Source organism: Thermobia domestica, chromosome 2 (assembly GCF_964235325.1).
Source record: "Thermobia domestica chromosome 2, izTheDome1.hap1.1, whole genome shotgun sequence".
Lineage (NCBI taxonomy): Eukaryota > Metazoa > Arthropoda > Insecta > Zygentoma > Lepismatidae > Thermobia > Thermobia domestica.
In genome coordinates, this window is record NC_137455.1 from 48707735 (window position 1) to 48734850 (window position 27116).

General features: G+C 34.8%; 1 protein-coding gene across 1 annotated transcript; it reads right to left on the reverse strand.

The window, feature by feature from the left end:
* Positions 1 to 1631: 1631 nt before the first annotated feature.
* On the reverse strand, positions 1632 to 26270 carry Catsup (zinc transporter catecholamines up). The gene is made up of 4 exons (XM_081741052.1): positions 25362 to 26270; positions 19175 to 19374; positions 18344 to 18419; positions 1632 to 8971 (listed from the first exon to the last, which is right to left on the reverse strand). Exons 1-4 carry the CDS (start codon positions 26026 to 26028, stop codon positions 8796 to 8798), a joined length of 1119 nt encoding a protein of 372 aa, XP_081597178.1. The 5' UTR covers positions 26029 to 26270; the 3' UTR covers positions 1632 to 8795.
* Positions 26271 to 27116: the final 846 nt, after the last annotated feature.

The following is a 27116-nucleotide window of genomic DNA, read 5'->3' on the forward strand; positions in this document are numbered from 1 at the left end:
GAAATGAAATGAAATCTTCAAGTTTTACGTCCCACGGATATGCCGGTTAGGCTAATAGAGACGGTGATTATGAGAAATGAGTGAAATGAAGAAAGTGGGAGGAAACGGGAGAACCCCGAGAAAACCCATGAGCTCGGTGTTTGTCCACCACAAAGTCCACACGGCGCGAGCTGCGATCGAACCAGGGACCCCAAGCACCGAAGGTGAACGCTCTACCACTGAGCCACCGCGCCCCCTTTTCCATTTAAAGAATATTTTGTAATACCCAATATGGCTGAATCCAAGGTATCTGCTATGAAGTCCATACCCAATTCAATGCAGTTTTCTCATCAATACCCACCTGAAAAGTTTTACATTTCCTCCGTCTAAGCGTGTCGTTATTACTGGACTGTTGTAATACTTTTGACTAACCCTATATACAGATCCACATGTATGTTTTTTCAACATTAATAAATCAGGTACTGTCTACAGAATATTTTTCATCCAACAGCTATTTACACTTTCCAAGCTCTTTTAGGCAATATATCTGGTCCATTTGATGCGAGGCTGTTTTGACTCGGGCCTTTTTGTCCGGGCCCTCCTGACGTGACAACCTTTCAGAAACCCCTCGAAAAATATTTTAAGTCCTCAATGCTTTTGGAATAATACTGTATGTTCAAAAAGTCTCTCCGCAGTAGATTATGGCAGAGAGATACAAGCAAACACTCTACTATCTACTACAGAAAATGCTGAAAAATATTTCCTTTAGCTTTAAGACAGAGGTCAATCTCCTACACATATTTACGAACACTCAGGGGGCGCGGTGGCTCAGTGGTAGAGCGTTCACCTCTGGTGCTTGGGGTCCCGGGTTCGATCCCAGCCCCCGCCAAGTGAACTTTGTGGTGGACAAACACCGCGCTCGTGGGTTTTCTCGGGGTTCTCCCGTTTCCTCCCACTTTCTTCATTCCACCATTTCACTCATCTCTCATCATCACCGTCTCCTTTAGCCTACCCGGCATAACCGTGGGACGTAAAACTTACAGATTTCATTTCATTTCATTTGCGAACACTCGAAGTTAAGTTTGGTGATCGATAGATTGTATGTAATATGCACTCATAATATCAAATATCTATATACATTGCGGAGAGGTTTTTTGAACAAATTGTATAAAATGTTTACTATTTTTGAAAACAATAACACAAGTATACAGCAATTGTGTATGGAGTAACGTTAACTGACTAAACAGATCTATTTCCTGCTAATAATATAAAAGGATATCCTAAAAGAACTAACAATTATATCATCAAGTTCGATTTCCGGGAGGAGCTCATGTGGTTCAGATCCCTCGTTAAGCTGTAGGTCCACATCTCATACAGCCTTGCTGCTGAGAAAGACACTAAGCTATAATCCATCCATAAAAAGATGAATTTTTCACATGTTGCAAATATGAATTTTGTATGATGATTTTTACATTATTTTTTCCCTTTCTTTTTCAACAAGGTCGTATTCATATGTTGCTATTAAAATCCTAGAATGGCAAATAATACAGTGGCGATATCAAAAGTATCACGAAGACACCGCAGATAGTGACTAATTATGTTAAAATTGTTAACAGGGTAGACAGAAAAATGTTTCATTAAGCAGCAAACACTTTTCATTCATTCATTTACAATATGACTTATTTTGTTTATTAAATTTTGTTTTAACTATTACATCTTGTAATAAATACAAAAAGTAATTTAGTGTTAATACACTCTACACTCACCATCTGTTTATAATATCACAGATGTACGTAATGAATGAATTTAAGATATCCAGAAGTTACTGATATTGAACTTAAAATAATTGAAGTTTAAACCAAAATACGTGCATGGAATCTAAACAACACAAACACAAATTACAATTAGAAGCAATCATTGTACCCTTAGTCCCTCATCCCACTGTTTTTTTACATTTACCCATAACATTTGCTACTATCTGTAAGTGAGATCAATTTCCATATAACGATCTACAGATACATTTTACCACTCCTGTTTCATGCTTACTCTAACACGCATCTGGATGAAACTTAACTGTATCATGATAATTAGTAAACTTCGACAATCGAGTCTTGATGGTTGAATGAAACTGAATTCCTATATATTGTGTGTAAAATGCATTACATATTAATATAAACGGTTCGACATCGGTGTCCCTGGCTTACCCACCAAATTTATGTTAACAATTATCGGTTCTTAATTCAATTTTAATAAATGTATATGTATATTAATTAAAAAACAAATAAAAAATTCTCTCCACATACAAACACATATATTCTAGCAATAACTTCAGGACAAAATGTCTTATTTCAGCAATTTCTATACCATGTAGAGAAGTGCGTTTTTCCTAAACCAAAACTATAAATTCGTTTCGAAGTAACTGGAAAACAAAAAGAAAGCGAGGAGTGCGAATTTTTGCTGGCGAATGTGTAACATTATTATTATTTAATAGCAACTATATTTCCGTAACCGTACATGTATACTAAGTTAATAAACATATGGAGTTTCTTAATATTTTACTGATTACTTTGCTTTATAACATTTAAAAAAATACCAAAAGCGTGGAAACAACAAATAAAACAATATATACTTATTACATTGTAATTACGATCTATATATAGCACATCTATTTGATAGCAGCAATGATAGAAAACTGCTAGTAGCTCTTGTCGGTTCAATCATTGTACAACACCAAAAAATTATTTTTCTGCTTCTAAACGTTTGTGATTTTCAATTATGAGGCAGAATTGGAATCGGAAATAGAAAAAATACCGTATAGTATGCAAGAATCTCGGATATTAATTTGCTGTATTCTACACTTAAATCTTGGGGAAAAAAATCTGTATAACAAATCAACAAGGCATAAAATATCTTCCTTACTTTCCCTACTCCATTTCTTTCAATGAATGTACAGTAATCTACAACAGTGATTCTCAACTTATAATACGGGAAAAGAAAGTGTTCCCTTGGTATTAGTTCTTAGCTTTTTCTTTTTATTTAATCTTACCGTAAAAATACGTAACTATTCGGGCCTTCGATAAGTACGTTATAAAATCGTGCAAATTTCGAGGCTATTTTATGTATTACTTTTGAAGCTATTTTTATTATGAAAATATATATTTTTCCTTTCTTCATGGTACTTATTATAAAAAACAGCTGAAATCTAAATTAAACATCATGTTAATTTCAATAGTTTACAGTAGAATTACATTATACTGATGACAAAATTGGGCGGTGTTGTGCAACGACCATTCAACTCATAACGAGTCAGTTTTGAGGAAATCGCAGATATAGGTTTCTCGATCCTATAAGATATTACCATATGTGGGTTGACTTTTCTCTTCATAGACGGCACACCAATCGCAAACGCGTTACCAGGATTTTTTAGTATATTCCTTACAAATGTTCGAACCCTCCAGCAGGGTTAACTCATGTTTTAAAATTTTGTGGGTTGACTGGTAGTTGCATAATACCGCCCAATTGTAGATTGTAATGTTATCTTCGAAGAAGTTACTGCACACGATCAGACCTCTATCTGCCTTTCCAGCATTAAAAAATAATGTTCCTGCATTAATTTTATACTCCAATGAATATTCTCAATTTCACAGTTTCGTCTCAATCCTCTGAAACTCAAAACCTATCCTCTTCGAATCGAGAACATCTGTGATTTTGATGTGTGAAAAACACTGACCAAGCTATTCTTAACTTTACCCCTATAAAAGATTCACCTACAACTCAAAAATTCGGGCATTCGCAAAAGGAATAGGACTGGCAAAGTACACTTCAAAAAACGATACATCATTTTAGCGTGTTATTTCAACATCAAAGATCTGGTGTTGAGGTTAACACAGGCCCAATGTAACCGGGCTGACACAGAACCAGTGTTAAAGAGCTAAAAGCATGGACAAAGAAACGCCGAAATAGGAACAGAGCCACCGTGTTCTTTCAATATATACCTTGTATTGTTAGTAACACACCAGCTAGGATAATGAACGCAAATTATTAAGATATTAACGCTGGTAACTATTTTGTTTTCAGTGATCATACAAATATTTTATTTTATTTATTTTTGCTTAATGACTTAGAATACGTATCACAGCTGTTTTAAAACTCTGTGTATCAGGCAGATACATCTATACTGTGATTTCTAGTGTTCACATTGCCTTGCAGAGAGCAAAATATTTAGGTAAACTGCACTGACAATTTGTATTAGTTTTTATTTTAAGCTACGAACAAGGTTTTACGGGATACATTTGATATTTGTATACAACATATATTTTTGTAACTAATAAACAATTTTTGTAATATTTCACGAAAATACTTTTGGGAGCCTATGAATTTTCTAACAATTTTCATTAGTAAAAGTGCTGCCATCTGTTTTTTTAAATTTGTTCATGTAATATATTAACTCATAAAAACTTCAACTTTTACATTCCCGATGCTCTTTTCTCATATAAGAAGCGTGGTTACTAAATCGCAACACTAAAGTTCATGGTGTTTTTCTTCCTCGCCGACTATATATCTTACTTATACGCCGCAATCAGTTATAAATAGTTCTACCAGCTTTGTCATCGCTCATAACGATCATTTCCGTTTAAATATGTGATAACTGTACACAAAATATGAATGGTGTGTTACTAAAATCACTCCATACTATAAGTCACAATGTCACCTACTTAATTTAACCACTTCCATTTTAACAGGAAACAGGAGTTGAACCAAAACCAGATGGAGTTGAACTTTATTTATTTTAAAGTCCCACGTTTTGCACTGAGGTTAATAGAGACTATGCCGATGATATGAATCAAATAATGGAATGAAAAAAGTGGGAGGAAACTAAAGAAACGACAAAACACATGCACACCACAAACCCCACTTGGCGCGAGCTGGGATTGAATCAAGAGGCCCACGCAATAGAGGTGAACGCTTTACCATTGAGACACTAGCTCCTCGATGGAGTTGGAATAGAACCAGACCTATGTCAAAATTTAGTACAACTTTACGAACACAGAGCCTTGTTGAATTAACACTTTTTTTAACTGTGTAAGATTAGAAATAAGTCTATTCGTTCTGAAGATCAACAAAACGAAATATATGAGGTGGGTATTTTCTTTGGCTGACAACTATAGAGTAGTTGTGTGAGAAAATAATTTTATTTGAATGGATATGCTTCTCAAAATATTGCGATATTCACCCTTGTTCCGAGGAGTTAATCTGATTTAAAAAATTGCAAGATAGATCTGAGAGGGGCCGCATTACAATATTAAAAATCTGTTAACTCCATACAGCAACACAAATATAGAAATTTCTAAACTATTAGTGAAAACTATTATTATTACTATATTTTACTCTGTGTCTTGCATTATGTTATTTGAGGAAAATAAAAATCAACTGATTTATTTATTTTTGAGGAAAATAAAAATCAACTGATTTATTTATTTTAAATGTTTGTCGTGTATTAACTATATTGTCTACTAACAGTATCACTGTTACATAGCCAGAATAAAGTGCAAGGAAAATACTATTATTGCTTTAGAAAACACTTGTTTAAAAAAAGCAACCTCAAATTAAGTAGACCATATATTGATGTATACAGTATTACTTACGATGCACAATGACAGAAAAAAAAAACTTAGTCAACATGTACAACTACAGGAGCACATGGAATGACCTGAATTAAATATTACGTTGTATGTAATAGTAACTTAAGTAACTTAGTGAATATATTATCGTATTCGAAGCAGCAGCTTCATTGCGTTGTTTAAGAAATAACACTATTGTGCTTAATTCTTTGGTTAAAAAGTCAGGGCAAGAATCAATCAACACATACTCAAACTCAAGCAGAAATCGTTGTACACACACATCACTATATACCAGCAATTAAACTAGCAAATTCACATGTCCCTTCCATAAGCGTATATCTTTCAAGATCAAAGAAATTCAAGTTTACATGTTTTCCCCTCATTTCACAGACATTATCAAGCAGATCCAGCATCAGAACATTTATATAACAGAGTCAAGTGAACACAATTGATCAATAATATTTGAATTTTTTTTTGCCAGATTCAACGGCTTCAAATTACTTTCACATTTCATTTTAAATATAGTTTTATCTATTTGGTTAATTGATTTGATCTTACATTCTTGTACCGGTCTTTTCCTTAAATTAGTTTTCACTCGATTGAGGAAAAAAAAAAAGTCTGAATACAGACAATTGCAGTAGGTGTACCAAGTAAATCTTGTATAGTCCACAGACATCTCAAATGTTAAAACAACTTGAAATATTCTTTTCCTTACAACTCAGGAGTACAAGTTTAAAATGTTATCAGATACTACACAATGTAAATCAACCTGGTTTCATCATAAATTCTGATATGAAGTTTCGTTAGATGGCATGAGTCGGTGTTGAAGGCTTCAAACTGCATCTGAGTCCAAGACGCAATGAGTGCTCAGCTATATGATAAAGGTAGAATGCAATTGTTATGAAAAATATGTAGACGAAATAGCATTTTAAAACTATGAAAAGCACTTTAGAACATTCCAAACTGATGAGCTGCAAATTAGTAACAAGTTTGCACATCGGATTATACAGAGCTTCATGGAAATTGGAGTTATCAATACCGCTTTAGGACTGTCCTTCATAAAATGTACGTATACCAGAGATTGTGAAAGCAATGGCGGCCAGAATTCGCCAAAATTTCATCACACTCGAGCAAATTGGAACTGTTGGTTTACACAAGATTTTCTCACCTCTGAGTTAAAATGGACAAGGTTATAAAATTCAAAGCTTTCTGCAACATTATACTGAAAATCAGTACAGCAATTAGACTATTTTCACGATCATGCAACTTTCAACCATCAAATTATCAACCGCATATGCATTAAGATGCTGCTTGCAACTGAGGGAATTCAGTTGGTTTGCAATTCTACTTCAGAGGTAGGGGGTTTGGTAGGAGCATATGGTACGACGGTAATACATAGCTGCATCGATATACTGTGCAGAAGGACGTCCTACACGGTGTTTAATAATCAACAATGAATGTTTGCATAGAATTCTGAGCCGGTCTACAAGAATGATTTGGTAGTGATTCCAAAGGACTCTATCTAACTCCATTGCTCCTGATCATTTGTCTTCTGGCTGTGTAAACCTCAATCCTTTGAAATACATATTATGGTCAATCCTTGACGGATTTGTTTGCACGAATCAAAATTCCAGTATAGCCAACCAAGCGCTCATTAGCAGCAGCCTTTCTCATTAGAAATCATGCATGCTGCCATCGATAATTGGCTCCAGCGACTTCAAGACTGGGTAAGGCCCATGGCAACCATTTTGAAAAGTGATTGGTGCTAAGTTTCATACGATCTTCAAATAATGTAAATTAGAAAGGTTTTGACGAGAGACGCTTACTGCATCAAAGAGTTGCTGTAGCCAAAGAAGCATTCCACAAGTAAAGATCATTCATAACTAGCTGGCTTAACAATGGACTAAGGAAGAAGAAGCTGATCAAGTGCTATATATGAAAAAGTGTATTATATGGTTGGGACATTTGCATATTATGGAAATTAGAAAAGAAATATTTAGAGAACTTCGAAATGTGGTGATGGAGAAAGTTAAAATGGACAGGGAGAGCAATCAACGAAGATGTTTTGAAACAGATGACAGAAGAGGACACTTTTAAATAGTATCCTTCACAAAAAGGTCAATTCGACTAGACACATCCTGTGAAGAAATTTTCTTCCTAACGTCTTTGAGGAAAACATGGGAGGAAAGCGAGTAGGAAGAATATTTATTTGAAAAATAAAAGAAAATATTAGGAGCTAAAGGAAGAAGCTGAAGATTGAGAAACATGGGAGAGACATTTCTACACCCGAAACTAAAGATTAAAAAGATTACCTTCTTTTAGTCCCAAGGCTTTCCCACACGCAGAATACTTAATAATAACAATAATTACAATATCTGGATTCCTGTCTTCCTGGTTTAATGAACACTATATCTCAGAATTTATGATAAGACAAGGTACAATCTGATGCGATGTAGATCACTTTAACAATGCTTTTTTATTTTTTATTTTTATTTTTTTAATAATTAAAGCCCTTGTTCAGAATATTTTCATAAATAACAGAAAAATGTAAACACATCTGGGAAACTTTTATCATTTTGAAACAATTTATATGCGGTTCATTAACGATATTTCTTTGAATATTCAAATTTGAAAATAGCTCTTTATACTCCATAATCTGTTTCTTGAAGCTCGTAAAGTTTATCATGTTTAATTTCACATGAAGAAGTCGACTGCTGTTAATTTACTCAAGGCAACATTTCACATTTACCACACTCTCTACACTTCAAATTTCACCAAAGGATTACACAATATTATGTAACAATGAATTATCACAGAAATACAAGAAATGTGTAGCCATCAACAAGACAGCAATTACATATCCTGAAAGCAATACTACCATACCTATTTATTATTGAATAATGAAGAAAACTCTTGAATTGTTTCTATCACCATTAAAATAAAATTTCATACCTGTAGAAAACAAGTCTTGCAAACAAAAGAAATACAAGACAAACTGTTGACTGTACAAAATAATATTACAAATAACTCATTTCCATACATTAATTATTAAATTCCCAGTTTGAATCTTTCACTCACCTTTACGTCAAAACTCTGGCACTAATAGATAAAAATAAAACAATAATACCGATCATGTAATCGCTTTCTTGTCTCCGGAACACGGAAGAAAAATGCATCTGATTTACGAAATATACTTCATTCATACTCCGCAACCAACACCATCATGTACACACCTACAAGTAACGCTACAATTTCTTTCACAGATTGCCAGAGCTGTGAATCAGTTAGTAACTCCGGAATAACGGAAACAGTAGCTATGTATATGAATCCACCCGCTGTAAATGGCAGAATCCAGGAACCTGCAGCATCTCCTAAGATATGAAGAACAATTCGATTTTAGTCACTAGTTATGAATATTAACTTAAGACAGTGGTTCTCAACCTAATTCCTATCACATCTCATAGGAATGTGATAGGACCCTCATTTTATCACATCCTTTTGCCAGCGACACCCTTATAATTTCTGGTTTGTAATAAGCTTGTGTGGGATTTTTAATATATCTACTGCGGAGATCTTATGGTATCTATCTATTTCTATAATAGTAGAATCCATTTCTTGTATATAGTGGATACAGTAAATTCCTTAAAAGCGAATGGATTAAAACCAAATTTGGTCAGTTCATTCATCTTCCGCTTATCTTCGCGATCCCCAAGTTGAGAAACACTGGCTTAAGATTTATATTTGTATTAAATTACTTAGGAAACATGCACTCTGATTATCATCCAGTATATGAATGCAGTTAACAATATAAAATTTCGTATTTTACAGTACAGTAAAGAAGTTAAAAATTATCAATGATGAGAAATGAATGTTTCTATTTGGCACTGACACATACATTGTCGGTATCAATCAAACAGTAAGTTTAGAAGATTCATGAGGATATTACTCTTAACTTCTCTTAATTGCATATACATACTCTCTAAATCCCCAAATGTAAATATAACATGCATAATGACATTTCTGATTTAAAAATGTCATTCTTAAAGCTTAATTCATTCCATGTGTATTTATTACAAGTTGTAAAAATGAATGAAAAAAAAAAAAGAAATCTTTAAGGTTTACATCCCACAGTTATTGTATGCCGATTACGCTAAAGGAGACGGTGCTGATGAGAAATGAAGGAAATGGTGAAATCAAGAAAGTGGGAGAACTCAGACAAAACCCATGCATACGGTGTTTGTCCACCACAAAGTTCACTTGGTGTGACCTGGGATCGAACCAGGGACCCCTTGCACCAGAGGCGAACGCTTTATCACTGAGCCACCATGGCCCCTTTATTACAAGTTGTATGTGCGTCACTGTTAATACTGTGTGTGTCACAGTTAAGAAAAAATAAACAACAATTGATACAATCTGCCACCTACTAACAGCGTATATGTTTCAAACACAGTACAAAAATAATAAATTAAATTTCCTTCAACAGAATAAAAACTATCAACTGCATCAGACTGTTAAAGATGAACTTTTTAATGTCAGAAAAATCAAGTTTTCTTCGATTTTCTTGAAAGCTACCCACGTGAATTTACGATCAAGCGTGCCATTCTGTTATTACTATGTAATCTTTCGATTAAGGTATGTCTACCCATGCGAATCTACCCTGTTACAATACATTTTTGGGGCCCTATGCCCTGTCCAGACTAACCGGGAACCAAATACATACACTCCGAATGAGTGAAGTTAAGAGAGCTGCAAGCGATAAACACTGACATAGGATGTTGACGAAAATTGTAGTCGAGTTTAGCATCGGAAGCGAAGACATATAAGAAACTCATTTTAAGTTTAAACAGTGCTTATAGGAAAAGAAAAAGAATTAAAAATAAAAATTAAAACAGGATAATGATTAAGTCGATAATGACAGATTTTACATTCAAAGCAATATCACAGCGACACCATGATAGAAAAAGAAAACAGCATTATTCTGGTGGGTTGAAACAGAATATATCTACTGCGTTCGACTACCAATCGAGTTCAGTACACACCGAAAAGTTATGTAATAAAACAGTAGAAAGCTGAAGCATGATACAGACTGAGTTGTACTTGGTTGACTGAACGCAAAAGGAACCTTGGCCGACTAAATGCGTGATCATACCTAGTGTGTGAAAGATCTATCCTAGGCTCGAAGTAAGTTACTGGCGAAGCCGTAAACTTACTTTGGACCAGCCGGGAAGAGGATTCTTGAATCTTGCGTTAGGAATGTAATGAAATACAAGAAGCAAGGTATATGTCAGGTAATGACTGATGATTGAGTGTGGGTAAGCAGAATTAGTGGCCATCTCTAATGTGTAACAGAGATGGGAAGAGAAATGCTGTTATGAAACGCTAATTATTCTACACGGATTTTTTTTTAAGCATTGTATTTTGTTTTAGCACATAAAACTGTGTGTTGGTGGAAAACTATGATTTCGTAAAAAGATTCAATTTCTGGCAATAAGACGGTACGGAAGAAAACATTATCTGTCTCTCGTTGTGTTCCTCGCCCTCTAACTTTAAAGGGGCCTGATCTAGGATAGAGGAAGCTCCCCTCCCTCCCTCTCGAGGCGGGCTCAAGGTGAAAATCACCTTGTTCCGGAGTATACATATAAGCAAGCTTTCGAAACCGCGCGGGTGCCCTTTTTCCCCGACGGAGGTATTGGTGTGTGACATTGCTAGGTCGTGGAGAAGTTCTTCCGCGAGAAATTTCATCGGATGAGTACGATATCCGACATCATGTAAAGTACTCGGCTCATGAGTGGCGAAGAGAAGAACCCTGGAGCGGGTAACATGTAGTATGTCTAACCGTCGAGGAACAGAACCTGAACAACGGAACTCCTCTTACATCCAAAAAACGAGCATTTTAGGACAATTTTTTATTCACCAAGATATGGATTTTACAATTGAAACCCTTTTAGTAGTTGGTCGCTCATGGCAGGCTTATAAAGCATAAGGTAGTGGATTAGATTGAATTCGTTTAGTTTTTGGGATTTTGCATGGCTAGCAAGCCTCCCGTCGGAAATTATACTCAATCGTGATCTCAAATCTTGGTAATTCTCAACAAAGTAAATGTTCCACGATAACTTTGAAAATTTTGGAAAATTCTCTCGATTTTTCACAAACCCTGCCCCAAGTTCAATGTAAAATACTGAAGGGCTGGTTCTGTTATTAGTTCTAGTTTTCCATGGGAACTCAAGACCAGCACCAGGGTTATAAGAAGAATCAGCTGTAATTAGACTAGAAATTTGAAACAAAGTATCATTCTCGGCCGTAGTCGAGTGGTATGCTGTTAACTCATTTTTGTATTTTTTTATTATTATTTTCTTTAATAAATCTATTTAATCGAAGAGTTGAACTTAATTTCTAGAGAAAGCCTTGAAAGATGATATGTATAAAGGAGGTCAATTTATTTCTTAGGTTGGAAGACATGCTATATGAAGGTGCAATCCTCAAATACTAGTGTTTCGATCGCCTACCTCTCATATGTGCCAAGTTTAGTGATAACTTCAATGCTCTACCATCTCTGGGTCGCCACGGTACAGGATGGATACCGGCTAGAATAAAGGATCCCATACATTTCGGGTTCTCTCGAAATGCATCCAACGCTTGAGTTTGACTAAGCTTTCGGCTGAAATCAAGATGTACCAGGAGTGTCTTGACCCAGGCATTATTCAAGCTACGCCATGTGTCAAAAAACCCCATCACACCACATACTAATTTTTACCTTATTTGTTACGGGGGTGTAACACCTCAATCATGCCATTTTGTTCAATTCTAGGTGATCTTTGGATTAATGTTATGTCTCATTTTTAAACAATATTATAGCTAAACAAAAATTAAAGTTTAAGATAATTTTGAATTACTACTCATTAAGCACACTATATACTGTCATCTTGCTAGTGTCATAATATAAAGCTTGATTACTGAAAAGTATATGCAGATTTAAACTCGCCCATATCAATAATTTTAGCTTAATGAGACCTACCGATTGATGTATATTCCAATCCGTTAAACGCTAATAATATTGCAGAAAATCAAAGTTAATTAAAAACTTACTGAAACATTTCAATATTACTCTACAGAAGGAATTAAGGTTCCAAGGTGAGCATTTCAAAGAGTACCATAATATATTTCTGACAAAAGTACTTTTAAGAATTAAATATTTCTTCCCCTAAACTACTATCCATTTCATAAAGATAGGCCCCTGACTTCGCGGTGCTGCCGTGACGTCCAGTCAAAACTTATACTGCATTGTCGTACCTCGTTGGAATTGTTGGAATGTTGTCTTTTCAATACTTAAGATATACAAATTTTCTTTGTACTGTATAGTGAGAAAAAAATAGAAATTAATGAAAAAGTGCGTATTTTTTCCTCCTTTCTTGGTAAATCAATGTTTATAGGACTATATCTAGGAAAGGAGATAACATGAAATAATTTCCTGTGCACGATATGTAGGTGCATCTATTACCTGTAAGTTCTGGAAATTTCATTACTCAACACGTAGTAATTTTCTTGTTATTCAGTAAAAAGTGAGACATCATTATCTCTGAATTGCTGCGGTGTATTAACAATCTGAAAAAACTTTTAGAAAGATCTTAAAGTAGCTTTTTCAACCAAAGTGTTTTGACTTGTTTTAAAAGATAATCAATCACAAATATGACATTATGATTTTCTCTGCTTTGCGCCCTTCGCTATAGCAGTTTATACGGAGTGCTACGTTGCCACATTTTCCTGGCGCGTATACACTCTCAGCCGGACGGGTATTTAAACTTGTCACGCACACTGTCAGGCACTTTTTAGATATATTTTTAAAATGTAATATCTCCACAGATTTTAAACCAATTTCTTAGAAATTAACAGGATATACAGAAAATGTACCAAATGTTCAAAATTAGAAAAGCGAACTCTTATCTTGTTTGGATTTGCATATGATGGTCCTCGGAAATTTGTTGCTTTTTGTCAGTTTTTCACTTATTGCACGCAGTACAAAATACACTTGCACAGAAACAAAAACACGCACAAAGTTTATTATATGATACAACCTTAGTGAATATGTAATATGAGTTTACACTTCACAGAAAATCTGTTTTCAGATCTAAGAGCTCCAAGCTACATTAGAATCTGCCTTTGAATAGGAATGACGCGTTTTTTTTTTTTTTTTCCGGCGCAGCCTCAGGTTTACTTGAAATAGAGTTACTTACTATCTTGTTCACTTCCGGATACGCCGCTGAGCACAGAATAATCAATGTCCTTACTATTAATTACTAACTGATAACCGTCTGAGTCGGAGTCATTCATCAGTTCTGCAATTTCATTATCGCTAAACATTTTGCCTCTTCTTTTTGTAATACCACCGCTCGTGAAGGAATACCCATGTTTTTTTCAATCAAAAAGCACAAGATATACTCACGAAAATATAAATGCCCATTCGTCCGTCTCATTGCAATTAACCCATATGATGTGAGTGTGTGTGTAAGTTTTTGACGCCTACGAACCGAAGGGAAGTATTGAAGACTTAATCAGTGCGACGTGATTAGACGCAAATACAGCCCTCGTCACCTACTCATTGCATTGTTTACTTTCGTTGAAAGAAAACAAAGGACTCATTCTGTGTTACATTCGGCAGGGGAATTGATCGCAGAACTTGGGTGAACACATGATTGCCAAGGCTACAGTACATTTCTTTTTAACCTTTAACATGTTCGTAAGCTGGAGAGTGTATATACTGATAGATCTTGAGGTAGAAATGGAGCCACTGTTTATAAATATTAGGGAAGATAGCTGGAGCAGCGATGAGTCAACAAAGCCATGACGAAAGTGAATGAAGTAAATAGATTAAGAGATGAGTTTTTGGATGTGTTACTTCAACGTTTTATTTCGATTACATTGAGATGTGTACACTCATGTCCAAAATTATTGTCGCATAACTATAACTGTCTTCTTGTAAGTATATAATTTGATTTTGCAGGGTACTTTTAATACTGATACTATATGTAGAGTCGGGAAATGTATATTTGTAACAAATTTCATAGGAAAAGAATACGAAAATTAGCATGAGTAAAACAAAATGTTGCTAAATGGATAAGAACATTTTAGTTTCGTTTTATTGTTCTTATTTACTGCTTTTTTGACATGAAATTTGCCACATAGCCTACATGTCTTTGCCGATTATACACATACTAACGTTATAAGAAATACCAGGCGAATTCGTTATCAAATTATATTCCTACAATAACGCATTTATAGACATGCGACAATAATTTTGGACATGAGTGTACATGCATTAATATTTTTATGATGTTGTGAAAGGTTATAATAAATACTTTTTCATATTACATTCTTATGAAGTAGGCTTCGCGCTACAAGCTTCCTGAACGCGACAACACTGCACGACAGTGTTACCGCACTTTCATTTACTGTATGCTGTTTCTTCATATAAGCGCGGGGAATTTAAAGATTGGGCTGCAACATGGCTCACCGCTTAACGCAGAGAATATATTGAAGTAAACATTAAAAAAATATATATATATATATAATAAATAAATACTCTACCAACTAAACCCTTTTTTGTTAATAGTTCCAAATATTTGGAACACTAGACTTCCAAATTTTCGAACAGTGTTTTGTACGTTTCTCTACCTACCATGGTAAAGGAGATCAGAGCGTCGTACATTTGTTTTAATTACACAAAAAATATCAAGTGATGAAAATTGAACTTTTCACAACTTACAGTTAATGGATGCATCTACATATTGTACACAGGAAATTATTTCACGTGATGTCTTTTCTGAGATATAGCTCTATAAACATTGACCTACCAAAAAAAGTACGAAAAAATACGCACTTTTCCATTTATTTTTATTTTTTTCTCACTACATAGTACAAAGAAAATTTGTATGTCTTAAGTATTGAAAAGACAACATTCCAGCAATTCCAACGAGGTACGACAATGAAATATAAGTTTTGACTGAACGTCACGGCAGCACCGCGAAGTCAGGGGCCTATCTTTATGAAATGAATAGTAGGGGTATCTATAATGTTCTATATGCCCCAGGTATTTTTGGCACTGTTACCTTTAAGAACTTTCAGTATAGTGATACGTCAATGAGTAGATATATTTACAAATTTATTACAATGATTTTTTTTTTTTTTTCTGAAACCTAATATGCGTACACGAAGCACTTATAGCAATACTGAATAAACACATTTCAAACTGGATATAAAAGAAAGAACGAGATTCTCTGGATCTGATATAAGTAGGTCTTAATACTAGTAATATTAGCAATAATAAATAAGTCTGTCCATTCATATTCACTCTTATTTTCTGTTAAATATTGACAAATACATGTATAAAATTGTTGAAAAAAAAATTCTCACTTCTGAAATGCTATTTACTCTTCTAGACATACATACGACTATGCACTCGCACAACTACGTTTCAATGGTATTACGGTAAAACATAGAAGACATTTAACATCGGCGGTACATAGTATTGACAGCACACAATATTGGCAATCAAATATCAAGTACAATGAAGTCAAAATAAATGATCAAAATTACATTCCTCTGTACTGATATTGGCAATTTTTATTATATCTAAGCTCATCATTCTATCTTAACTACTTAACTCGTAGTGAGCCCTCTCCCATTTTGTGGATTTATAAACCTAAAAACACAATTATGGTGTTTCCTAATTCTAATTCTACACGTAACCAACGTACGCTTGCAAACATCTCAGTTTGCTTTTACTTAAATCAAAAGCTAATGGATCGATTTCAACAAAATCTTCATCAATCTTTTCATTGGACTCTTCAGATAGATATAGGCTACATATCAGAATTATGCCCAATTCCAAGGAGCTGACCAACAGCGTAAAAGATAAATCAACGTGTGAATAGGTTTTTGCTTTCCTAAAATGAAGTTAATGCACCGTCTTCGGTTGGGAACGAGGTTATTGATTTCGCTAAAAAACTGTCATTCAATAGGAAGAATCTTTTCGGTTGCAAGACAGAGACTTTCGGAAGATCATTTAGAGGTATACATTCAGGAAAGGCCTAAAATTCCGACGAACAATTATCACAAAATGGAGTGGATTTCCATTTTGAGATAAAGGCAGTGATCTTGCTATCCATCGACTTTGGGAAAAGTCATTTAGAACGTCTGTAGGAAACCTTAACGGCTGCTTGCCAATATTAGGGTTTCCACTTATTTGGAGACTACGAACTGACGTCCAGGTTTCCCCAGTCACGATTAACAAATTTCCAGGTCTATGTATAATATATAAAAAACAACAATACTTTTCCCGATCATGAAATTCTTTATCTACTATGCATGTACAATCATGTCCAAAATTATTGTCGCATGTCTATAAATATGCTATTCTAAGAATATAATTTGATAACTAATTCGCCCTGTATTTCTTATAATGTTAGTATGTGTATAATCGGCAAAGACATCTATGTGGCAAATTTCATGTCAAAAGAGCAGTAAATAAGAACAATAAAACGAAAATAACACTTTCTTGTCCATTTGGCAACATTTTGTTTTACTAGTTCTAATATTCGTATTTATAATTCTTTTCCTATGAAATTTACCACAAATATACATTTCCCGATTATACACATAGTATCAGTATTAAAAGTACCCTGCAAAATCATCATCAAATTATATTCATACAAGAAGACAGTTATAGATATGCGACAATCATTCTGGACATGAGTGTACATGTATATAGTGTGTGTATAAGTAGAGAAATTTTGGAAAACGCAATACTTATTTTATAAAATATACCCTACCTAATAGCCGCGTAAGGCAAAAATAAATAAATAAAATAAAATATAAAAATCGGTTAACTGAGAAGTAAAGATCCATACTTAAAATTCTCTTAACTTTTACAGGTTTATTTCACCTTTTCATGAAATTCTCTTATTTTTCAATGAACTTTTACGAGTAAGCTCAATTGAAAATATGTATATATACATGTCAGACCATTTGGAAAATATATACTGTATATACATGTTGGACTATTCATCTTGATACGTCTTGTAACTTTTAAACTAATCGATAAAAGCGCTGAAATTTTGTACCATCCAAATATCGACAGGGGAACATTATTTGACGTAGTTTGTGATACTATAGGGTTAACAATGTTGCCAACTAAACATAAAGTTGTTTTTTTTTTACATGGTGCTATGTCAGGTTACTACATATTTCAAATCTATATATTATGCATGTATATATATATATATATATATATATATATATATATATATATATATATATATATATATATATATATATATGAAACAATTTCGTGTTTTTCTTTGACTGCTAGTCGTAAAGGTACGACGTTTGGTGCATGTGAGCTCCGCAACACACAAACTATGCATATCAGTCACTTGCCCGAATTCAATATGGGACATCCAGCGCGAACTCCTACGGTTCGGATCCCACAAGCTACAGTTCCATGTCTTCTTTAACCTCGCTGGTGAAAGGGACGCTAAACTCAAATCCCACCCAATCAATATGAGACACGGAAGAAAGGGGAAGGGACTTTCTATAATCGTTAAGTTATTAACTAGAAGAGGTTTATACTTAATTTTAAAATATAAGCACTGACCACAGAAATGCAAGAGATCTTAGTATGAATTGAAAAGTGTGTCATAATAAGTTTAATATTTATATAAGAAAAACACAAGTATATATTATCCTACCTTCACCTTCTGCCAACAATGAAACAAATGTTCCAGATACAGCTCCAATAGCTGTAGTTAATTGTAGAAGCATAGCCTACAAATAAAATGATAAGCTGTTATTGTTTTACTCACGTAATTATAAATTATATACTACTAAACGTATTTCGAGAACATGTCTACATTTACTCATGAACTTGAAAGTGAGGATGAAATTCAGAGTTGAGTTTCTATTGACTACAAGAACATTGTCTCCAAATCACGAAATATTAACTACCTAAAACGCTATACTGTTTTTTGATTTTATATGCCCGTATCTACTGGGTTGTGTAAGAAAATAAATTTATTACATACCTTCTGTACAATTTTTATTAATATTCTTATTTCGATGTCTCCATCATAACAGGCATCTTTTGAGGATGTTATCCTTGAGCATCTAAGCCACAAACTGCAAACAAGCAACCATATGTACGTATGAAACTTGAGAAAGCGATTCTGTGGTTGTCTGTGTAAGAAATGTGGTTATTTTTGCAAGAATCATCAAGTGTCTTTGAGCTTTTAAATTTGGTAGATTTTGAGAAGTGTTGTTATTTTGTCCAATAATGTGTAAAGCATTATGAGAAGTTTAGACGCTCAAAGATAACATTCTCACAAGAAGATGCCAGTTATGATGGGGGCATTGAAATGATAAAGTTACGAATGAAAATTATATGCAAGGTATGTAACAAATTTATCTCCTTATATATAATAACCACCTATTTGAATTTCGTAATGCAGCATTTTACGGATGACTGGACTTCCTTAATATTTTTTATATTAATTATCGGAAAATTAAACAAAACGAACACTTACCTTCTTTCTACCACATCCTGATCGAATTAAAATAGCGAAATCTCCTATTTCGTGAGGTATTTCATGCAAAAAGATTGTGAATGTTGTCACAATGCCTATACCTCTGCCAGCAAGATAGGATGCACCAATTGCAAGACCATCAGTGAAGTTGTGAGCGAAATCAGCTGCCAAATTTAGATACCCAGCAACTTGGATATCATCTTTAGAAAAGAAAGAAAAAAATAAATAAAAATATTATATATGCCAGCTGAAATAAAGAGAAAACATTTAATAAATCAGAGTACGCAAAACTGTTGAGAGAAAAATGTGTGCTGATAGCACAATGTAAATATTTGATTTTTCCTTGCTTCTTTTACAGAGCGTATAGCAGGGTTGGCAAAAACCATGTTTTTTTTTTTTAAAAAAGTAGGTTTTTTTTTTTGGTTTAAACCCGGTTTTTTGGTTTAAATAATTTGCTCTATGTATTTATATCACACATGGACAGAAATAAGTTTGTTTTGCCTTGGTGTTATTATGCAACAACCAGGTTATGCTGGAAGGGGTCACATACACTCAAAGCGGAATCCAAACGGCTTTTCGGCTTACATCCGAGAGAAATTGTCCTCCATTTGAACTCGAAACCGGGACTAATTGGGCATAAATGCGATACGCCTGCCTGATGAAAATACGGCGTACTGATCTTTACATACTTTATCAAGAGTTATTTCAGAAGGACAAAAAGATATACAGTTGCAGAAGTAAAACCATTATACAGAATTACAAATGAACAACTTCAAAATACTGTAGAGTACAGAAGAACTAATTTAGTCCAAGTAAGTTCATTGTAGTTTAATCTTTTTGAGTAATGAATGGGGAATTTAGGTCTGAATATATGAATAATATAAGGGAGTGAAACGTTATAACCCACAAATATGTGTTCAAGATTTTACGAACACTTACCCTTTTAAGAAAATTTTTCGTTTTTTGATTTAAACTTTTTTTTTTTCAGCTGGTTTAAACCAGCCAAGCCTGTTACTTAGTAGAACTAATCAGGACATTTAATTTAGAAAATATGCTAATCCGCTCAGGAATTTTAACGATCACATTACTTACTTGTAGTTGTGATTCCTGGAAATCCTTTATGCTTCCTAGGTTTCCGCTCTACCCTAGGGTGTTAATCCACGGACGATAAAAGTAGGAGGAAAAAAAGAATAAAAACATCGGGAAAAAATAAAAAGGGACAGACGCACAAGACAGTGCGAAGAACACTTCTCTTAGTTGCTAGGCAAATGGTGGTGCAGCACACTATGGAATAATGGCTCAATTTGAAGAGCGTTCACGTAGGGAAGGTTGCTAGCTCATATTGCTGTTTTAATTTTGGTGTATATGTTGTATATATTTTTTAATTACTGCCTCCTAGTTGTTGCTTATCTATGTTAAACTGAATTTTTTTTCTCTTTAAAGAATAAAGAAATTTTCAGAAACAAGTTTATCTATTTCGTTCCTGGCTCCAAATAAAATTTTTGAAGCAACCTTTAAAAAAGTATTTTGCTTAAGCATCTCTGAGGTGTTGCTTTATCCGTACTCTTTAAGTTTCGTTTCGTCATGCCTATATAACCCTCAAGACAAGTAACGGCATTTTATCTCGTAGACTACTGATTTTTTGATAGGGTTGGTGTACTAGCTTTCAAACTGACTGATGTTCTTTACCATTATTTCGTTTCGGAGGGAGGTGGTGGTCAAAGCTGTGCGAAAACCATACTGTCTAAAAATCTTACTTAATGTGTTGCCGACCTGGGAATTGATTGTCCAACTTACTTTTTATCGGTGATGTCAGTTTTAGATATGCTGGAATATGTATTCCTTTTAACGTGATTATACCCATCAAATGAAATGGAAATAAGGATAGGTACTTATTCATGTTACCAGGTTCCCGAAAGTTATAAATCTGTTCATTTAGGTCTGTCTGTACTGAAATGATACTGAAAGTACGGGAACATTCACAAGGTACAACGGCATTGGCAGGGAGAGTTTAGAATTACACAATAACACGTCAAAAAATTGCCCGCAATCGTGGTGAATTCGAAGCCGATAGAATAGTTAAAGATGTGCACAAGGAAAGATCCAGCCGACCATGAACAGCTACAGGTCCGGCGTCCAATGCTGCGGTGTTGCAACATTTCACCCGATCACCACAAAAATCAGTGAACCAGGAAGCGCGCAAAAGTGATATACGCATTCTGGCGAGGGCAAAGTAGAAGGTGTACATTCCAAGACCGCTACACGCGATGAATAAAGACGATCCAGATTGAAGGATGGATAACTGTGAATGGTTTGATCACATAATTGGCGAGGAGGAAGTGTGCGTGGACTGACAAGCTGCAATTCAAACTTAACGGTACACTGAATTGCCACAAATGTTACTTAAAAGATTGCATTTCTATTTAGATAATGACGCAAAACCATTCGAGAGCTTCTCTATAGTTACGAAGGGGGGTGGAGGGTATGGTGAGACTGATCCCCCACCAAGAACTTTCTGAATATATATATATATATATATATATATATATATATATATATATATATATATATATATATATATATACAGTAGAAGTAGAGCGTCGATTATCCGAACGTCGGTCAACCGAACGATCGCTTAACCGAACTGTGTACTCGCTCGCACCTGTTACTCTCCCACCCTACCGTCCATCATCCCCCTCACTCCCAAACCAAGTTTCCCACAGTAGTCGCCGCACTGAGCCACCGCTGGCGGAACATTGCTTCTAATGGGGCCTTCATAAGGCGCTGCTGACCGGCCAAGCCGCCAGTCGCTGTGTTTCAACAATCAGCATACTTCTGTCGGTTTGGCACTGGCTGTAGAAGTAGCGGCAGTATCAAAGCTGTTCACAGCAACAGCTGCGCCAGCTTAGAGTTGAGGCGTGCCGCTCCGCGCATGGCAAATAAACATGTACAGTTCGATTATCCGAACAAACCAGTTTTTCGAGCACCCATGTCCCCCAATTACTTCGGATAATCGACGCTCTACTGTATATATATATATATATATATATATATATATATATATATATATATATATATATATATATATATATATATACCCTTATGTTGTATTACGGAAAAATTATACATGAACGTGCTCAAAAACCGAGTATTTAAAAATTTCTATTGGAAAACTCTCGAACCATCCACTCGACTGAGGGGTATTCCAAACCCCTGGAAGAACCACCCAAGCTCAAAACACATTCACATGCATTAGGGGTCTTCACTACAGCGAAATTAAACTATCGCTAATTTTAGAGTTTTTTATGTAATATCTTCAAAACAAGTGAAAGTACTTGAAAACTAGAAACGTAGTGAACTAGACAATACGATTTTGTATGTGACAGCTTTACCACAATTCACCTATTTGCTTTAGGTACGCCGCTATTTACAGAATCCGCAAAAAAATGCTAAATCTATCTATAGTTGCAAATCGAAAGCAGATGGATGAGTTGTGATAACGGTATTACATGCAAAATCGTATTGTCTAGTTCACTACGTTTCTACTTTTTGAATATTTTTGTTTGTTTTTAAAATATTACAGGGAAACTAAAATTAGCGGTAGTATTATTTCGCTGTAGTGAAGACACTTAAGGCAAGAAGACACACACATATATAAGAAACAATTCAACATGGCACATCAAAATATGAACTTCTTTGAAGACACCTCATTTTAAAAACAAAATGGTAGGAAAAAGATAAAAATGTCTGTGTTGTGAACTTAGAAATTATTTCAACATAAGAAATAAAATCTTTTTATGTGCAAAGCTATTCGTCAATTACTGGTATAAAAATGGATTTATATATATATATGGTGTTTCCGCGACCTGAGAACAAAAAATCACAAAAGAATCAATTTGAGAATAGGAACAAGAGACCGAAAGTGCATCGTTTCGATGATAGAGGACACCGAAAATTTGTCGCAACGGGACAAAAATGGGTGCTGGTGTAGTTTTGGCGCATCATATTTTGGAAGACTTACAGGTGAAATTGAATACTTTGTATGAAAAGATATATTCATAAGGAACATATTTCTGCAGGCGACAAAATTTTATACAAACTAATACAGCTGTATTTCAGGTTTACAAATGCACGGTTACTAGTATAAAATCATTACAAGTATTTTACGGTAGATAAAATGAGTGAGTGCATATGAAAGACGACTATTAGTTGTTATTTACCGCAGCAGTGTATTTCTGCACAGTGTATAGACGCAGTATTTTATGTTTACTAGTGTAAAGCCATAATAAGTGCTATTGAAACGCGCACATTTGCCAAAATCCACTTCTTTTTCACTATTTTCGCTTACGCGTACTCCTACCAACATTGACGCGTCTGCTCCCTTCGGACGCACCCCCGCGCTATCGCTAGATAACATACGTGCTTTTTAGTGGCCGCCTAGCACAGGTTGGTTTGTGCTTTTGCACTATAATTCTTATACCGTACATCCGTAAACAGTATTTATACGCAAATTGCAAAAGAATTGTAATTTTTTAACAATTATCTCTGGTGGCCCCCTTGAATTTTATCTATGCCAAGTGATATATTTTCATGTCGCACAGCGCAAATCTTTTAGAAGACAATAGGAAGGAAATTAGTGAAAGACCTACAATTTTTCAATAATTATTTCTAGTGGAGCGCCAAAACTATTGACTGGACTTGAAGCACAGGCGGCGCAAGGATAGCTCTAAAAGAACAATAGAACATTTTGTATATCTGAAACAAAAAATGCGACGAGAAATAGTCAATTGTTTGAAATAAAACTGTTTCGGGTAGAACAATACCTGAATGAAACGATGAGAAAATACGGATCTGCAAAAGCTTAAGCTCTGGATTGGATAAGAACTGTGACCGTAAAAAACATTAATAGGAATAGTGGGCAATCAGAAGCTTGATTACAGGTCACTGGCTCGAAATGTTTCGTGTCCGAGTATGGCCTGCCAAAAAGTGACGGAACTGCCTTAGAAAGTGCTTCTGAAGGGAGGAGTTGCATTAATGTGTATAGATTGACTTTAAGAAGTCAATCGTGTGAACGTAAGGCTTATAGCATAAAACATGAACCAACTTCTTTACCTTATTACTTATGTGAGAAATAAGCGCCTATTTTTATTATTATTTTCGGTTCACTCAAGTAGAAGGTTCTAAAAGTTTATAGTTAAAATACGATGCTACGATACGTGAAGGAATGAGAGTGTTAATGTAAGTAATTTCTGTCAATACACAGCATATTAAAATGAATTTTGAATGGTAGTGAATTCGAAGATTATTTACCCGAATATGTTTTCAAATAAAGTCGATTGCCGCCAACGAATTTCCCCTCGCAGCGGTCCACTTGTACCCGGGAAAGCAATAAAACCGTTTTGAAAGCAAGAATTGGCCTATGTTTAGCAGAAGGGGTCCAGCTCTTTTCTCTAAAAAAAAATGTTACAATCTTGGTAATTTTTTTCACATTTGGTTAGTTTAGGTTAGGTTAGTTTATGTTAAATTAGTGTAGGGGTCCCGCATAATTTTCCAAAAAACGATAGAATTTCGCTTATTTCTACTAATATTAGGTAAGCTTAGGTTAGCTTAAGTAAGTTTATTGTAGGTTAGGTTAGATTTGGTTACGTTATGTTACGTCGAAGTACTTGCATCATTCATTTCTCCTGTAAATTTTGTGTTTTTTACGTGCTTCTGGACCCCTTGTACTAAACATACTCCCAAGAATTATTACCTGTATTTTAGAACGCGAAAACTTTACAATACACACTCCAGTTGCGCATCGATAAGTAATGCCGCTTTAAAGTGGTATAGAAGAGTAGAGTAAGATAGGGATAAGTAGAGAAGGGATAGGAACGGATTAGCTTAAAGTTAGAGAAGTTTTGATCTATTTCCATTAAATTAATAGAGCGTACTTCCACGTTTAATAGTAAGTATGCCAGCTGGAGCGGCCATTGTCAAAATAACCCTTTAGAAACTCTAGCATAACATGAAAATGTATGGAATCTGTCCAGATTTGGTAGAACCGCCTGCTCGAGTAACGCCTTATTTTCCAATAACATTGTAACCCATTACTCTTCCAAGTCTGAACCACCACCAACTAGAAACTTAAAAAAAAATAATAAAAATAATAAAAAAAAAATAATAAACAACACTTGTCTTAACTCACTTTCTTGATGTTCTGCATTATCACCCTGCTGAGGTTCTGCATTATGTTGATGGTGTACGCCGTGTGTATGACCATGGCCACCTCTGACGATCCTAACGAACTTTTCCACTACTAGGAAAGCAACAATACCGAAAAGTACCCAACAACCAACAGTCATATCATGACCATGAGATTCACTTTCACCTGCACTATGACCACCATGGCTATGACTATGAACATGACCAGATTCATCAGACTCATGACTGTGCGCCATAAGGGCATGAGGGATTAAATGCAAAAATGCATCACCTAGCAGACCACCGGATGCAAAGCTTAATAGAATCTTTAGCAGTGGTTCATGTTCTTCGTTATTGTCCAATGGCACGAAAATCAATATTAAGACTGGCGCTGCACTTATTAACAATGTTGATCCTAATGCATCACGCCACAATGTATACTTATCAAGTGAATAAGTATTTTTCGTGTGTTCATGAGGGACATTTGCTTCCTTCGAATACTTAAATGCTGGAGATTTTTCATGTTCATGGGAATGACCGTGACCATGAGAATGGCCATGACCATGTGTTTGGCACACCCATGGGAAACTCAAAAAAATTACCACAAATATAAAAAACACTGTAATAGTCCTTAATAATGAACTTAATTGCGTTTTATATTCACTCGTCATAGCGAAGATCCACGTTATCGTCTTAATACCATGTATGAAAACTATTCAGAGTAAGAGATACACTTCACACGCAACACCTTCTCTATTTCATAAATATTTGGAAATTTCACTTTGATCTCTGCCAAATATCCGTCCAATATAAATTTTGTTACATAGTTTCAATATTTGCCAAATTCCTTCCTTCCTAATCCATCAAACACAACACTCAAAGCAGAAACGTGGCTGTCAGTCAATGTTGCCAGCCAATGAGATATAATTCGTTTAAATTTCTTTATATTTTACTATATTTACTTTATTATTGATTGTTTATTATTTTTTACATACTAATAAAATCAATAATTATTTAAAAATTTAAAATTACAGAAACAAATAGAAATTTGAATATAACGTTTTTACAACAATTAATTTTCCGACATTCTTAGATGAAAACCTCGGCTGAATATATGATTGTTTACAAATATTTAAAATAATAATATTGATTCAAACGGAGGTCGATGCATTTGACCTACTGTGCTCTCTGCTGAGAAAGGAAAAACCAGAATTAGTTTTCTTCTGGTTAACATAGCTCTGTATAATGCATTGACCGGCGCTTTAACTCCCATAAGACTCGGGGCTCAAATGCATTCTAGATCCCTCCAACTTTATTTCCAAATTTCAATGCTCCTAGTGTACTAAGCGCCGTCAGAAATTATAAAAGAAAAATCTCTTCTAATTCTTTACCAGTGGGTAACGTGCCCATAATAGCGGCCACGTTCCCTCGCTGAACGGCAATGCTTATGCGCTGAACCAGAAAAGACCTAGCTCGAGTGTCTCCCGATTTAATGGATATACGCTTGCCAATTTCGTTAATAAATTTTGCGCCCTCTTGATCCCAGGATCCACTAGATTCAATTGCTATTGCAATAAACCAATACTTATCTAGGAGATTAACGTATTTATTTCTTTTTTCTTTTGCTCTTAGTAGATTTATCAAGTAGATTATCGTCCCTCCAGGAGGGGGAACAACGTAGAAAATACAACAATCTTGGGATCGAGAAAGATGCTCTGAGGAGATAAAATGCTGAATGTGCAGAAAGTTTGGAAACTAT